Source organism: Leptonotus elevatus, chromosome 2 (assembly GCF_054856555.1).
Source record: "Leptonotus elevatus isolate MCC_2025b chromosome 2, RoL_Lele_1.0, whole genome shotgun sequence".
Classification (NCBI taxonomy): Eukaryota; Metazoa; Chordata; class Actinopteri; order Syngnathiformes; family Syngnathidae; genus Leptonotus; species Leptonotus elevatus.
In genome coordinates, this window is record NC_141240.1 from 20,255,337 (window position 1) to 20,270,230 (window position 14,894).

The 14,894-nt window shown below is 41.4% G+C and overlaps 2 protein-coding genes across 2 annotated transcripts; both read left to right on the plus strand.

The window, feature by feature from the left end:
* On the plus strand, positions 1-9,350 carry cdk15 (cyclin-dependent kinase 15). Its single transcript, XM_086069117.1, has 13 exons — positions 1-212; positions 782-910; positions 1,033-1,127; positions 1,918-1,997; positions 3,312-3,406; positions 3,507-3,569; positions 3,721-3,844; positions 3,918-4,038; positions 4,280-4,373; positions 4,525-4,588; positions 6,517-6,565; positions 6,834-6,976; positions 7,055-9,350. The coding sequence occupies exons 1-13, from the start codon at positions 36-38 to the stop codon at positions 7,165-7,167; spliced, it is 1,347 nt and encodes a 448-aa protein (XP_085925243.1). The 5' UTR covers positions 1-35; the 3' UTR covers positions 7,168-9,350.
* A 955-nt stretch (positions 9,351-10,305) lies between these two features.
* LOC147178771 (frizzled-7-like) lies at positions 10,306-13,055 on the plus strand. Its single transcript, XM_086069116.1, has one exon. The coding sequence runs from the start codon at positions 10,506-10,508 to the stop codon at positions 12,147-12,149; it is 1,644 nt and encodes a 547-aa protein (XP_085925242.1). The 5' UTR covers positions 10,306-10,505; the 3' UTR covers positions 12,150-13,055.
* Positions 13,056-14,894: the final 1,839 nt, after the last annotated feature.

A 14,894-nucleotide genomic window follows, 5' to 3' on the forward strand; every position in this document is an offset into this window, starting at 1 on the left:
TATGAGCAGCAGCAGAAGACGAAGACGAAACAGCGATGGACGGCTTGTCCCGCTGCACGAGGAGGTGCTACTGTGGCGAGGTCGAGGACGACGAGATGGCCGAAGGACCAGGGGAGGGGCAGGAAGAGGAGGAAGAACAGGTGGAGGTGTTCAGAATGGATCAAAGTGGCGTCACGAAGAGCAGGAGTTCTTCATCGCTGCCGGTTGATGAGGTGTCTGATGAAACTTTTATTGCACATTTTCTTTCAAAGCTGGTGGAACCACACTCAACCACAAACAATGGCACTATGGGTCAAAAATGGACTGATCCTGAGTCAATTTGACCCAACTTTGAGTCACGAAATGGGTCTTTTAGTGTACAACAACTCATAAATATTGGTCAGATCCAAAAAATTGGCTCATTTTGTATAAAAACAACCCAGAAAGTTGGGTCAACTCGACCCATAAAGTGGATCGGTCCATTTGTGATCCATAACTGGGTTACTTTTGACCCAACCGTTTTTAGAGTGCATTTTACAGTGCTCAGCCTGCTTCCAATAACCTTTGAACTATACCTAATATTTACTAGATTTGTCTGTTCCATTTTTCATGATTGATGATGGAACTCTGTCTGTAACTTTCCATGGAAATTTACCAGAAACTTTCCAATCCACTCAACATGTTCCACTCCAGCTTGGATGGATACAGAAAATGAATGGATTTCATATTGCATTCCTTTTCAGTATCACTTGATTTTTCGGATGTTTGATTTAAGATTTTTCATTTTTCCTCCCTGTCCTAGCTGGATCCAGAGAGTGGCCCGCAGCCTCACTGGTTCCACACACTGCAAATGCGACGGCTTCGAGTGCAGCGGGGTCGCAGTAACAGTGACCCATGGAGCCAGAAGAACTGCCAGAACCCCCTCATTTTGGTCAGCTCACGCCCATCATCAATTTCGAACCTCAGGTGACGATTAGCGGCACCGCTAAAGTATAAGCCTGTCTTACAACAGTATTTGTGTGTGTGTGTGTGTGTGTGTGTGTGTGATATCAGAAACCAGGACTTCAGTTTGGAACAGCCAACTCATACGTGAGCCTGGAGAAACTTGGTGAAGGCTCATACGCGTCTGTTTATAAAGGCATCAGCAGGTGAGAAATCACAAATTCGAAAGTGCTTGATGTAATGACCGCAGTGGTGGCAAAAGTATTCTCACTCTGCTTATACAGAAAAAAAGAGCTGAAAGTACTTATTCAGCTCTAGTGATTAAATAAAAGTAAAAGAAAAGAAAAATTGGGTCTCCAAAATGAGCAGTAGTAAGGAAAAAAGAAGAATTTTTATTTTACTGTCAACTCTACGATTAGTTCAACTATAACTCACGATACCTTGTGTCAGTTCTTGTGACGTATTGGCGACTCACACCAGCACACTGAGAGATTTGATAGGTGGACACCCTGAATCGCGAGCCTGTATTGTTTTTTAGGCGCCACATATATATATATATATATATATATATATATATATATATATATATATATATATATATATATATATATATATATATAAAGTATGAATTGGTTTTATGTGTTGTTGTGAAGCATAATATATACTTGCTCTATTTGTAATGTTTGGCTGTGTTTGACTCACTTAAAGTCTGGAAATGTATTTTGATCGTGTTGTGCGAACTTTACTGTCATCATCCACAAAATGTGCCCGAAAACAGCACAATTCTGAACCATGTCAAAATTAAACCGCTCATTTCAGTGTTCAATGTTAGACATAAAACAAAAGAAAGAAAAATTATTTTGATTGCATGGGACCATTAAGTACACCTCTGAATGATTGTGGGGATTGGTGTGCAGGGAGCTGATGATGATGACGATGATGATGATGATGATGATGATGATGATGATGATGATGATGCTTCCTTGGTTTGTGTAGGATCAACGGGCAGCTCGTGGCCCTGAAGGTGATTCAAACAAAGACAGAGGAGGGCATGCCGTTCACTGCCATTAGAGAAGGTGAATAACCAATAGACACACATACACATCATCATCATCATCATCATCATCATCATCATCATCATCATCATCATCATCATCACGCACATACTGTAGGTATACCAAATGTACAGCATGTACAGAGTGTCCTAAAAATTGTGCTCACTCTTTGACTAGCCATTACTCATGTATTCCACATTAATTTAGGTGGTTATTAAGTGAAATAAATCAAATGAAAGACGATAAATTACGTTTGAAAGGATCTTTATGCAGTTTGTCACTTTTTTACTCACGACTGCCACTTCTGGCCCAAAGCGTAATTGGCGGCAGTTGGTTAATTACTTTTCCAACAATTCATTAGAAGTTATTAAATTAACTCATTCACTGCCATTGACGGCTAGAGACGTCAAAAATTCATTAGAACTATTTCTATTAGTTTAACTTTTTTTTTTTTACCACTTTTGTTAACAAGAGTATGAAAACCTAGAAAAAAATTATTGTACATTTAGAATAGATATAAAATGTGTGATTAATTGTGAGTTAACTAGTGAAGTCATGCGATTGATTACGATTACAAATTTTAATCGCCTGACACCTCTAATTCTTTTTTTTTTTTAAAGAGCTCAGTATTGTTCATTCACGCCCCTAATTTTTAATAATCTTTTCTTTTCTTTTTTTTAAATTGCGTCAGGCGATTACAATTTTTAATTGTAATTAATCGCATGACTTCAATAGACTCACGATTAATCACAAATGTAATATCTGTTCTAAATGTACAATAAAAAACAATTCTAGGTTTTTATACTCTTATTAACAAAAGTGGAAAATATGTTAAACTAATAGAAATAGTTCAAATGAATTTTTTACGCCCATAGTCGTCAATGGCGGTGAATGAATTAATGAGAACGTCGAATAATTTAATTATTGACTATTTTACATGTATACACACATTAAGCCTATTTTAGGTATTTTTAAACAACATTTATACAATGTATATTAAACAATAATTACTATATATTTATTTAAATACACCCCTACATACTTGACGTTTGAACTTTTCTTGTTGAAACCTCAATAGCGACTGACCTGATTAAGCACAAGCGTTTTTCCACCCTACATAAAATGATGAATAAGCGATCTTTTCTTTGTCTTTTGTTCTTAGAAACTGATGTTTTTAATCGACAGCAAAACTAAAAGAATCGGCCTCACTCATTCCCCCCCCCCCCCCCTCCCCAACCTCCGGTTCCCTTTGGCTGATCCATTGTGTGCCAGTGTCAGTGTCCAATTTTGTGATTCATTGACAATGTGACAATAGAACACTTCTTCTGTGTGTAGCCTCCCTGCTCAAAGGCCTGAAGCACGCCAACATCGTCCTCCTGCATGACATCATCCACGCCAGAGACTCGCTCACCTTCGTCTTCGAATACGTGGTAAGAAGCGCTCGTATGAAGCGGCGGTATGTGGCATGCGCGAGGTTGCGCGGGCCTCAAGCGCCACCAGACGTTCATTTGCTCATGCGTGCGATTGCAGCAGACGGACCTGGCCCAGTACATGAACCAGCATCCCGGAGGTCTGCACTCTCACAATGTGCGGGTATGAGTCCTCCTACATTCATCCATCGAGTTTTGTTATTTCTTGATAAACATCAGCCAGTTGGATTTCACATTATAATGAGTATGAAAAACATGTTCATCAGGCGGGGTACACCAGTCTAGATGGGATTAAATGGATCTTCTCCTCGTAGATCTTCATGTTCCAGCTGCTACGCGGTCTCACCTTCATCCACGAGCGTCGGATCCTCCACCGAGACCTGAAGCCTCAGAACCTGCTCATCAGCTACTTAGGGGAACTCAAACTGGCCGATTTTGGTTAATTCCTATTGGACTGCTGTACGTCAGGTTGCCGTGACGATACTGACCCACTTTTTGGTTCCACGCGCAGGTCTGGCTCGTTCCAAATCGATCCCTTGTCAGAGTTTCTCCTCAGATGTGGTGACGTTGTGGTACCGCCCTCCCGATGTCCTGCTTGGGTCTACGGATTATTCCACAGCTCTGGATATCTGGTGAGTTTTGGCTTTGGGGCAATGCAACCAGATATGGTAGGGGCCCAAGTAATTCAGTACAATTGAGTACTACATAGTCTTTGCACATGTTGTCAGCAATTATCTCCAAACATGTATCATATATTTGCAAACAAATGACTTATATGGCTTTCTTATCCAAGTAAGGATTTGACTCAATGAAATTTACTGTGGACTCAACTTGCATGATTTTTGAGTGGAACTCACTCAAACCTGCGTCCAGGGGCGCCGGTTGCATCTTTGTGGAGATGCTGCAAGGGGCGCCGGCGTTCCCGGGAGTCACTGACGTGTTTGACCAGCTGCAGAAAATCTGGATGGTCGGTACAGCAAACATTTGAATTGAAAGTATTTTTTTCCCCAAAATAAAATAAAGAAATGAATTTTATTAGCATAGCCGCACACAAGCGCCACTGTCACAGATGTAGCTGAGATGGCCTTGACGAAGGCGGCCATTTTGTGTCCCTGCAGGTGCTTGGGATCCCGTTAGAGGATAACTGGCCCGGAGTCACCCGGCTGCCCAATTATCAGTCAGGTCAGTCTTCTTTTCTCATTCCCAGTCCTGTGTGGACCATAGGGTCAATGTGGTTGCTACTGCGATACAGCAACACATCCACCATATTGGATGTGGCAGGTTTGCACCTAAACTAGTACAAGTCAATGGACTGACCTTCATAAAGTACCGGTATCAGGTGTTACTGACTTGAAGATATTGTGCAGTACTGTGATTTGAGTTACGACCTTGGTCATAGAACAACTACAACTCTTAAGTCAAGTACCGTAGTATTGTAGAATTTTCATCTATGGTGCAGTTCTTCCACATGTATTGAAAGTCGTCTCCACTAGAAGGTGCTATCTCACTGAGTGTGGCAGTAAACTGACAACTTGACACATTTTTCCAAGAACTCACTCAGAACCCATTAATACCATAGGAATTTGAAAGTTGCCTTTTCTTCCTTTCTCTTTATTTTAGTCTTAATGTTATATTTTGTCAAAGTAATAGTCCTAATCTCACGAGAATAAACCAGTCATATTTACATAAAAGTAAACGTTTAACAAGGATGAAAGTCATACACTAACAAATGATTTTCAAAAATACAATTTAATTTTTGTAATATTCTGTCTTTTATTCTTGAACAGAAAACTTGTTTTGATCTAAACTAGAACTACACTCTAAAAAATCTAGTAGGTTAAGATCATATTGGCTTGATTAACCAATAGATTGGTCAGACATTGACCCTTCCGGGTGGTTACGGGCATACCAATTTTATTGGTTAGCCAAACAAGCAATGAAATTGGTTACAATAGAAAGTAAGTCTTGATAGATCACTTGGAAATATATTTATTGTATCATTTTATTGTATTCTAAATGTATGTATTCATTATTATAAGTGATTACAATATATTATATGAAATATAGTTATTCAAAATGGAAATGTGTGTGTGTGTGTGTGTGTGTGTGTGTGTGTGTGTGTGTGTGTGTGTAAATAGATCACTATGGGTGACTAGCTCAGTGGCCTAGTGGTTGACTGTCTACCCTGAGAATGGGAGGTTGTGGGTTCCACCCCAGGTCATACCAAAGACTCTAAAAATGGGACCTGCTTGACACTCAGCATTATGGATTGGAATTGAGGGGTTAGATCACCAAATGATTCCCGCACGTGGCCCCTGCTGCTGCTCACCGCTCCCTCAGGGGATGGGTCAAATGCGGAGAATGACTTTCGCCCCACTTAGATGGGTGGTACCACTTAGTGGTACTTTTTTTCGAGCCTCTAACACAGATTAACCAATATCTTGGTCAGAATGACCAATTTGTATCGATTGGCCCAATCACCAATATATATTGGTTGAAAACACCTAACATTCTGGAGTGGTTGTTTTAACCAAAGGATCTGTCGGACACATAACTACTACCAGCTAGATTGGTCAAATGTAACCTTTTTTTTGGGTCAATTTGACCAATCTGTTTTTAGAGTCTATATTCTAGAAAAAATATGCCGTTAGTTTTAATAAAGAAGGATTTTATTCCTGCAGTAATATGCCTTTCATTATAAAAACAACTATTTTACTCCCTTCAAATGTTAAAATTTCATTTTGAAACGTCAATTAAATGTATTAGTGGAAATTCAACTCACACTCTGTGAGTTTTTGTTGCACACCACATAGAAATAGTTGTTCAACAAGTGCACCCTACTCATTTTACTAGTCCGCCAGAAAAGTCATACTGTAAAAAAAAAAAGCAGTCGTAAAAAAGTGCCAGTAGCAAGATTTTTTTTTTTTACTAGTGCGCCATAGTCCCGCGCAGAAATGTCACACAGTAAGACATGTCAATAGCAAGAAAAAAACGTCAGCAGTAAGATATAGTCCTTCTACTGGTGTGCTGATTCGTGTTACTAGTGATGACAATGAGCGCACGTGTACATGAACAATTTTTCAAGTCTTCAAGTGTTGTTGTTGTTCCAGACTGGTCTCTTCCCTCCAAGCTGAAGCCAATGCGCTCTGTGTGGAAAAGGTAAGAAAGGAAAAGTTCATCCCCAAAAAATGCTTTGAACTACGGCCCCAATTAATTGTTCTGCCTGTAATTCGTATCCTTGTTGTTGTGTTAAGGGACCGAAAAATAAGTTAGAAATAGTCCGTTAATCAATCAGTTATTGGATTTTTTTCCCCCTGCTAAATATCTAAATTTGCATCAGCCTAAAAAAAAAAATCCACATCAGTCTAGCCATACTCTTAACTAGCATTCCCGGATTATCTAATCACATCTGGTTGATCTGGATCAGGTTGAGTCGACTTCCTTACAAAACCGAAGACCTGGTTCAAAAGATGCTGATGCTGGCGCCCGCAGACCGGATCCCGGCACCTGACGCCCTGCAGCATGCCTATTTTAACATCTTACCGTCGCCCATCATGCATCTGAGGGACAGTAAGAGCCCGATCCCATTACACACCTGCTTGCCACAATCTTTCGGAAATCTCATGTCGCTCTCTTGTCTTTTTCCAGCCGTGTCCATCTTCAAGGTGCCCGGTGTCTATCTGGAGACAGAATTCTGTGACACCTTCAACCCTAGTGGGAGAATTAGACCTTCAATTTTGCCTGCCGCCAAGTTTTGGTGACATCTTCGGCCCAAGAAGTTGAGCAATCAGGTGGCGTTTGAAAAAGTTTAACCCTTTCATGGTGATTATTTTGAAATGCAGGTCAATTTTGATCAGGCCGAGAATATCCTCATAATAAAAATTCTGGATTGTTTTTCTGACCCACTAATTTTGAGTAGATTGGATACAAATCTTTAGATTGCGTCACAAAAGCATCCTGTGTAAAAACCGGGCCAAACACATATATGGAGCGGCATGGCTCACTTGGTAGAGTGGTCGCTCAAGGTCTTTGCTAGGAAGCAGTGAAAGGGGAGGGGTCGAGGTGGATCAAACCATTTTCAATCCAATGGGGGGTGTACTGTATTAAATATGCCCTAAATACGCGTCTGGTCACGGAACAAAAACAAACTAAACTCACATCTCAAGGCATCGCTGTGCTTGTTTTTGTTTTGCAGGTGCACATGCCTGTGTCAAGGCACCCTGTCTTCTCCATGATTTGCGTTCCTTTGTTTAGTATGTAGAAACGTTCTTATGCTGTTTTACCCTTTCACTGTTTCGAGGTTCCCCCAGGACCCTTCAAAGAGAAACAGGTACAAGTATTTTTAGGAAATGTGCTGAAACAAGGACAATTTCAATCTCCTTAATTGTTCTGTAAAAATACACATATTTATGGCGTTTACAGTTTCACTGTTATGATTCCTGTCATTATCACTCATTGATTTAATACACTGGTGGATCTAAAATCTAATTTTGTGTACGTGGGTCAAATTTAATCCGGAATGGCCTCAAGTGTACACAAATATTATTGAATATTTCAAGTTGTGTGTATGTTAGGTCACTTTAGTCAACAAATTATGCAATGACAAAAAAAAGATATTTATATTGCTATCAATGATCAAAATTGACCCAAACAGTATGTAAAGATTGAAGAAGAAATGACTGAGGAGGGTTTTTCAAAAATTTCCAGAATTGAAAGGGAAACGTTCTGTTGGGTGTGAGAAGCTCCATAAACTAACAACTGCATATTTAATTTTACCACTTGCTCTCTTAGCGTCTGTTAGCATCTCTTAGCAGCTGCTCAATTCTGTCCCCAAGAGTCACTATGAATAATTAATCTCATTTGCGCGGAAAATAAACCCTATTGAATATTGCCGTGTTTCTTACGACAAAATATGTCAGTAAATTCCAGAAAAACAATTTGAACAAACTGTCAGACAAACAAATGAAGCATTAGCCTGATGATGGCTGTAGTGTAATTCCGGTTTGGTCAAGAAGTATAAACTTTGAAAAGCAAGCTCCTTTGAGTGTTTTCACAGAACAGAGAGAATACAATTAGGCCTATGTGAGTATTGTTGGATGTTTTATTTGCGTGTTATCAGGGTGTTTATGCTAAAGTCACAGCCCTTTGGTAGTTTAAAATGACTGTGATAATGATGCCTTCCTTGTTTTCCAGCATACCGTATGTTAGCATGAAGCTACCCAACTTATGCTAAGCTAATCATAATAACAGAGATTGATGTGTTAAAACTACTTTGAATGAACAGTTATGCCAATTGAACAATTTGCCTCTCATTTGAACCAGCTATCTGCTGAACTCATAACTGAAAACAAAAACTGCCAATCTACTGTCGGAAATAAACAAATGGAAGCAGCCAAAAGTAACACAGAGGCAAAAAATACAGCTAGTGCCGCAACAAAATACGGACAACAACATGGCATATGGTACTTGTACATCAACCAGTTATGCTAGTGACGTATCTTTGTCACGCTACATGCAACAAACTTTTTCTCCATTTGTTTCTTTTGTTTGCCATCACGTGTAACTTGGCGGCGTTGTCAAACAAAAAGTTGTTTTCCTGGAACAAGTTGATTAATTAATTCATTACTATTTGTTTGATTCTTTTGATTGACACGAAGTAGCGCAAAGTTCGGAAAGATAAAAGAGGAAGAAGCTTTGTGTGAATATTTTACTGCTGTTTGTTTTTTTCGGCGAACCTCTGATCTTATCCGTCGGGCAAAAATTCATTCACGACACTCAAACAATGTCAGCATAAATAAACATTAGCCTTTGATTTCTGCCCTCTGAAGATTGTGACAATTGACAAGTTAGATTACAATAATTTGAATGTCTTATTCTTAGATTCTGTCGCATTTGTCTGCAGTGTTGTAAACAACTGCAATTAAAACTTATTTTTTGCTAGTTATTTTGGGTTAAATTGTTTGTTTTCATATGTTAGAAAGTCCTTTTTTTTTTATATGTGCGAATGTAATGCAGTGAAGAAGGTTTCGGTGAAAACGCTGTAAAAGATGTTTGTTCATTTTCGAGAAAGGAACATCTGCTGCCACCGGGTTCTAAGTGCCTGTGAACGTGTTAGGAGGGCTTTTTTTCCCTTTGGCTTGTTTTCCATATCCGGACCCGACATCTTCCTGCACTGCAGGCTTAACGTCCAAAAGAGGCCCCTGGAACTTTTTCATTCTCCTTTTCACGCCTCTACGCGTCTTTGTCCTCATTCATTTTCAGTTGCCTTGCTTGTATCTCATTTATCTCATTTCACAGTCCTTCTTCTGACCTGTAGCCATAGCTCAATTGTCCCTGCTGTCCCAGAGTTCATTGGGGCCACTTTCCTGCGGCTTGTCATGTTAATGTCTTCAAATGGGATTGTAATAGGTTGGTGATGACTTAACAGAGCTTCAACTGTGCCACAGTGTCCTGTAGGCGTCTAGATGGAAGACGTTTACTGATGTAGTTTGCTTTCTCCATTTGTTCACACTTCTCTGAAGTCCCAGTTTTTTTGTTGGGTTTCTGAGCAGAAAGATACATAAATCTCCTTTTCTTAAGTCTCTTCCCCAATTGTCTGTCTCCTCCATAGCTGTCCAGTTTCTTGTTGTGGTTCTTGGCCACCTTCTGTGTTGGTCTTGGTGATCTTCGCATGGGTCCGACCTGTATTTAAGAATTAAAAGTCTTTCGTCAGATCATTTCAAAGGTGGCAGCGCTTCTGTTCTGCCTATCACTGCTTGTAGCGCCGCCTCCTAAGCCAATCAGTGACAAGAAACGGGTGAACAAAGCATGCAATTGGTGCACAGCAGACTGAGTCTCAAGACCCCCCCCCCCCCCCCCCCCGTGCGCCCATGTTGGAGCAGTGGGGGGTGCCTGGAAACAGACCACCAAGCTTGAGACTCATGGAGGATGTAAAAAAAAAAAAAAAAAAACAGTATAGAGAGCTTCACATTGAGCAACAAAGACAACTTTGCATCTGAAAGGTTTGTGCGGCGTGGCGGTGGGACTTAGCCAGGAAATGCGGCAGTGACGAGCCGCTTAGTGGAACTACTTTTCGCTACACTGGCTGGATTGGACCAACATGGCGACGTGGGGGACCTTGCCTTGGTGGCTGAGCTGCATTTTACCCTTGCTCGTCTCGCCAGGCTCAGCTCAAGAACAGAAGGGCTTTTCCATACCGGAACACGGATTTTGCCAGGCCATCTCGATCCCGCTGTGCACCGACATCGCCTACAACCAGACCATCATGCCCAACCTGCTCGGCCACGCCAACCAGGAAGACGCCGGGCTGGAGGTTCACCAGTTCTACCCGCTGGTCAAAGTCCAGTGCTCGCCGGACCTCAAGTTCTTCCTGTGCTCCATGTACGCACCGGTGTGCACAGTTCTGGAGCAGGCGATCCCCCCTTGCAGGACTTTATGTGAACGAGCCCGGCAGGGCTGTGAGGCGCTGATGAATAAATTTGGCTTTCAGTGGCCTGAGAGGCTGCGCTGTGAGAACTTCCCTGTCCACGGTGCAGGAGAGATCTGCGTGGGTCAGAACATTTCTGACAGCGACGGTCCTACGCCGGCTCCGACACCGCAGCTGTTGAACTTTCCGTCCCGCACCTCAAGAAACCCGTCCTTCTCCTGCCCACCACAACTCCAGGTGCCAGCCTACCTCGGCTACCGCTTCCTCGGCGCCAAGGATTGCGGCGCCCCATGCGAGGTCTCCACACACAACGGGCTGATGTACTTCAGGGAGGACGAGCTCAAGTTCGGGCGTGTCTGGGTCGCCGTCTGGGCTGTCCTGTGCTGCATCAGCACACTCTTCACCGTCCTCACATATGCGGTGGACGCCCAGCGGTTTCGGTACCCGGAGAGGCCGGTCATCTTCCTCTCTGGTTGCTACTTCATGGTGGCGCTGGCGTACATCACCGGTTTCCTGCTTGAAGACAAAGTGGTGTGTGTGGACAAGTTCAAGACGGACGGTTACAAGATGGTGATTCAAGGCACCAAGAAAGAGGGCTGCACCGTCCTCTTCATGGCCGCCTATTTCTTCGGCATGGCAAGCTCCATCTGGTGGGTCATCCTGTCACTCACCTGGTTCTTATCGGCGGGGATGAAGTGGGGGCACGAGGCCATCGAGGCCAATTCGCGCTACTTCCATATGGCGGCGTGGACGCTGCCGGCGTTGAAAACCGTCACCATCCTGGCGATGGGACAGGTGGAGGGCGACCTTCTGACCGGCGTGTGCTACGTGGGCGTGTACGAGGTGGACGCCTTGCGAGGTTTCGTGCTGGCTCCGCTCTTTGTCTACCTCCTCGTCGGCACTTCCTTTCTGCTGGCCGGCTTTGTGTCGCTCTTTCGCATCCGCACCATCATGAAACTGGGCGGTACTGAGACGGACAAGCTGGAGAAGCTGATGGTGCGGATCGGCGTGTTCAGCGTGCTGTACACGCTACCCGCCACCGCCGTGGTGGCCTGCCACTTCTACGAGCAGGCCCTGCGTCCGCGATGGGAGCACACGTGGCGCATGCAGACCTGCAAACGCTTCGCCGTGCCGTGCCCGTCGGGGAACTTTGAGCCGCTGACGCCGGACTTCACCGTGTTCATGATCAAGTACCTGATGACCATGATCGTTGGGATAACGTCAGGCTTCTGGATCTGGTCCGGAAAGACGATCCAGTCCTGGCGCCGCTTCTGTAAGAGACTGAGCGCCTCTGAACTGGGAGATGCCACACTTTAGCGATGATCAAATTGAGATCCACTGTTGCCAATTTACTTTCAGTTATTTATTGGACTCTGGTACGAAGAGTGAAACACACAAATGGAAAATATGAACACCGCAAACTGTTACAGTAAGCAAAAACTCACAACAGGACGCTGGCACAGAAACTAAGCGACCATGTTCCTGATACTTCACTTCTACAACATTCCTAGTAAATTACAATATCCATTACTGGTGAGCTATTTTTTTTAACAGGCCCTCGGCCACCAAATGCGTGACCCCTAGTATATAACCACTGAGTTTTAGTATTACTTTAAACTAAAGCACATGGTTCTTCAAAATGTTAATGTGTGGCCCATGTTTGCCCTTATGTAGTTTTTCAAAATAAAAACATGGAAACATTTGTTGAAACTCCAGAGCTGATTTCTGAATCTTCATCTACCTGTTAGGTAATGTGAAGATGAAACATTGAAGTCTAGTCATGTGGCGCTATCAGTTTAGGTTGGAGGTTTGAATTTCTGCTCTTGCCCTTCGGTGTGGTGTTTGCATGTTCTCTCTATGCTTGCGTGTTTTTTTTTTTTGCCTCGGCTTTTTCCCTCCTGAAATAAAAAAACAACAACAAAAACAGGCATGTTAGGTAAATTGAAAACTAATCTAAATTGCCTGACAAGGTGATTGGGTGTTTGTTTACATGCTAGCTAAAATATATATATATATTTTTTTAAACGATCATGAATCAGAAAGGGACTGACAACTACTTGGGTCAGTTTGATCCAACTTTTAAAAAACAAGAACAAAAACAAGCTAAAAATAAAAAACAACACTACAAAAACTTGATCAGTCTGTCACGTTTTGATTTTTTGTGTGCACAAAACAACACAAAAGTGGAAAACAATCTTTGACCTATAGTTGGGTTATATTTTCAAAAACAACCCAATCAAATCAAAACAAAATCAAAAATAACCAAATTATCGGTCAAAATAATTTTTGTGGTCGAAACTTAAAAATAAAAATTAAAAAATCATTGTTTTATACTTCTTCTTTTTTTTAAAGAAAATGTGTATTCTTTGTCAGTTTCTGCCTTTGCTATTTATTTATTGTTTTAATTGTTCATGTACATTGCTCTATAAATAAAGTTGAGTTTAGCCCAATTATTTTATTTTTTTTTATCAATAATTTATTTTTTATTTTTATTACTGATCTTTAAAACAGTTGGGTCAAAAATATCCCAATTATGTGCCAATTTGCCAATTTTGGGGGATGTTTTGTCCAGCTTCTCCATCTCACCTTCATGATGGTGTAGTTGCGAATCAGCGACACAATAGGCTGGCAGCCAGTCCGGGGTGTACCCCTCCTCTTGCACTGTCACCTGGCTTGGAACAAGTGTGGCCTCCATCCAACTTGAGAGCGCTGGGACCCGGGCACTGCATCCGATGCAATGTTGGCTAATGATGGCTACAAAGTGTTGCTGTTTGGCTGCTGATGAGAGCCAATGAGGTGAACAATGTGAGGTGGATACTTTCCTTCTTGTTTCTAAACTCCATTGTCCCATACAGGAAAAGAGCAATTAAAGCGACGCTTTTATGTTGAGGTGTCGCACTGGGGTGGTCGCTTTGAGCCATCACGATTGACCTGCGACCTCACTGTTCATACATAACGTGGCTGCAGGTGGATGGAAAGATTTGAGTGCAGTTCTGTAGGATCAGAACAATGAGGTCAATTCCTTTATTGGTTGACATCAAAAGGCCAAAAATACGCAATGTATATTTCATCTTGTCTGTTTAGATATTTACTTCTGGATTGGATACACAACTCAGAAGATAACATTATTATTTGTAGCGGAATGCCACATTCTTTGGTGAGCAAACATTTTCATAAAACTCAGTTCCAGAATTGTTATTTGCCTCTTGTCATTCTGGCAAATCCCAGCCTGGCCTTCCTGTTCTTTTTGCAAATGATTTGCACAAATATAGCACATTTATTTCATGGTTGCTTCCCATCAGATAGCAGCAAAGTAAATGACACGTGACCACCAGAAAGGAGAGTCATGTGTACAGCATATGGCTTAAACACAGCCAGGTATTTGGGGCCTTGTAAACAAACAAAGCAACAGAAAATGTGTTGTTTTCAAAACTTTATTTTACACATAGTTGGGTCCCAAAAAAAAAGCCTAAATTCGGTCAAAAGGGACAAATCCACTCATTCTTTTTTTTTTTACCCAACTGTTTTCAGAGTGTATTCAAATCATTCAAATCAATTGTTTTTTTTTTCAATGTAAAATTGTGTTGATGTTGGCTGAGTGAAAATATGTAATGCAGTGGTGTCCAAACTATGGCTCAGAGGCCATTTGTGGGCTGCCAACCATTTTTAAGCGGCCTGCGGCATGTACTAAATGACATCTGATACTAATACATTTGTTATATATATTGAGAGTATTTCTAAATATGCAAAGTTGCAAACTAACTGTTTACAATTAAGAAATTAACCATATTTGCCTTCAACACTGTGGTGAATGAAGTTTAAAAACAACAAAAAATATTATATAATATATATATAATAAAAAAAATAAAAAAATAAAAATAAAAAAAAATAAAAATAAAAACAACAAAAAAACAAGCAACGCTGTTCTTTGTAAAGATCCAAATTGTGAAAATTTCACATGAATGATTCCCAATAACTGCTTTAAAAAATTCATCTTACTACAGATTGTGCCTGTTTTATACTGAATGTCAACATGGGATTTGGCTGCTGTTCAATGCATAA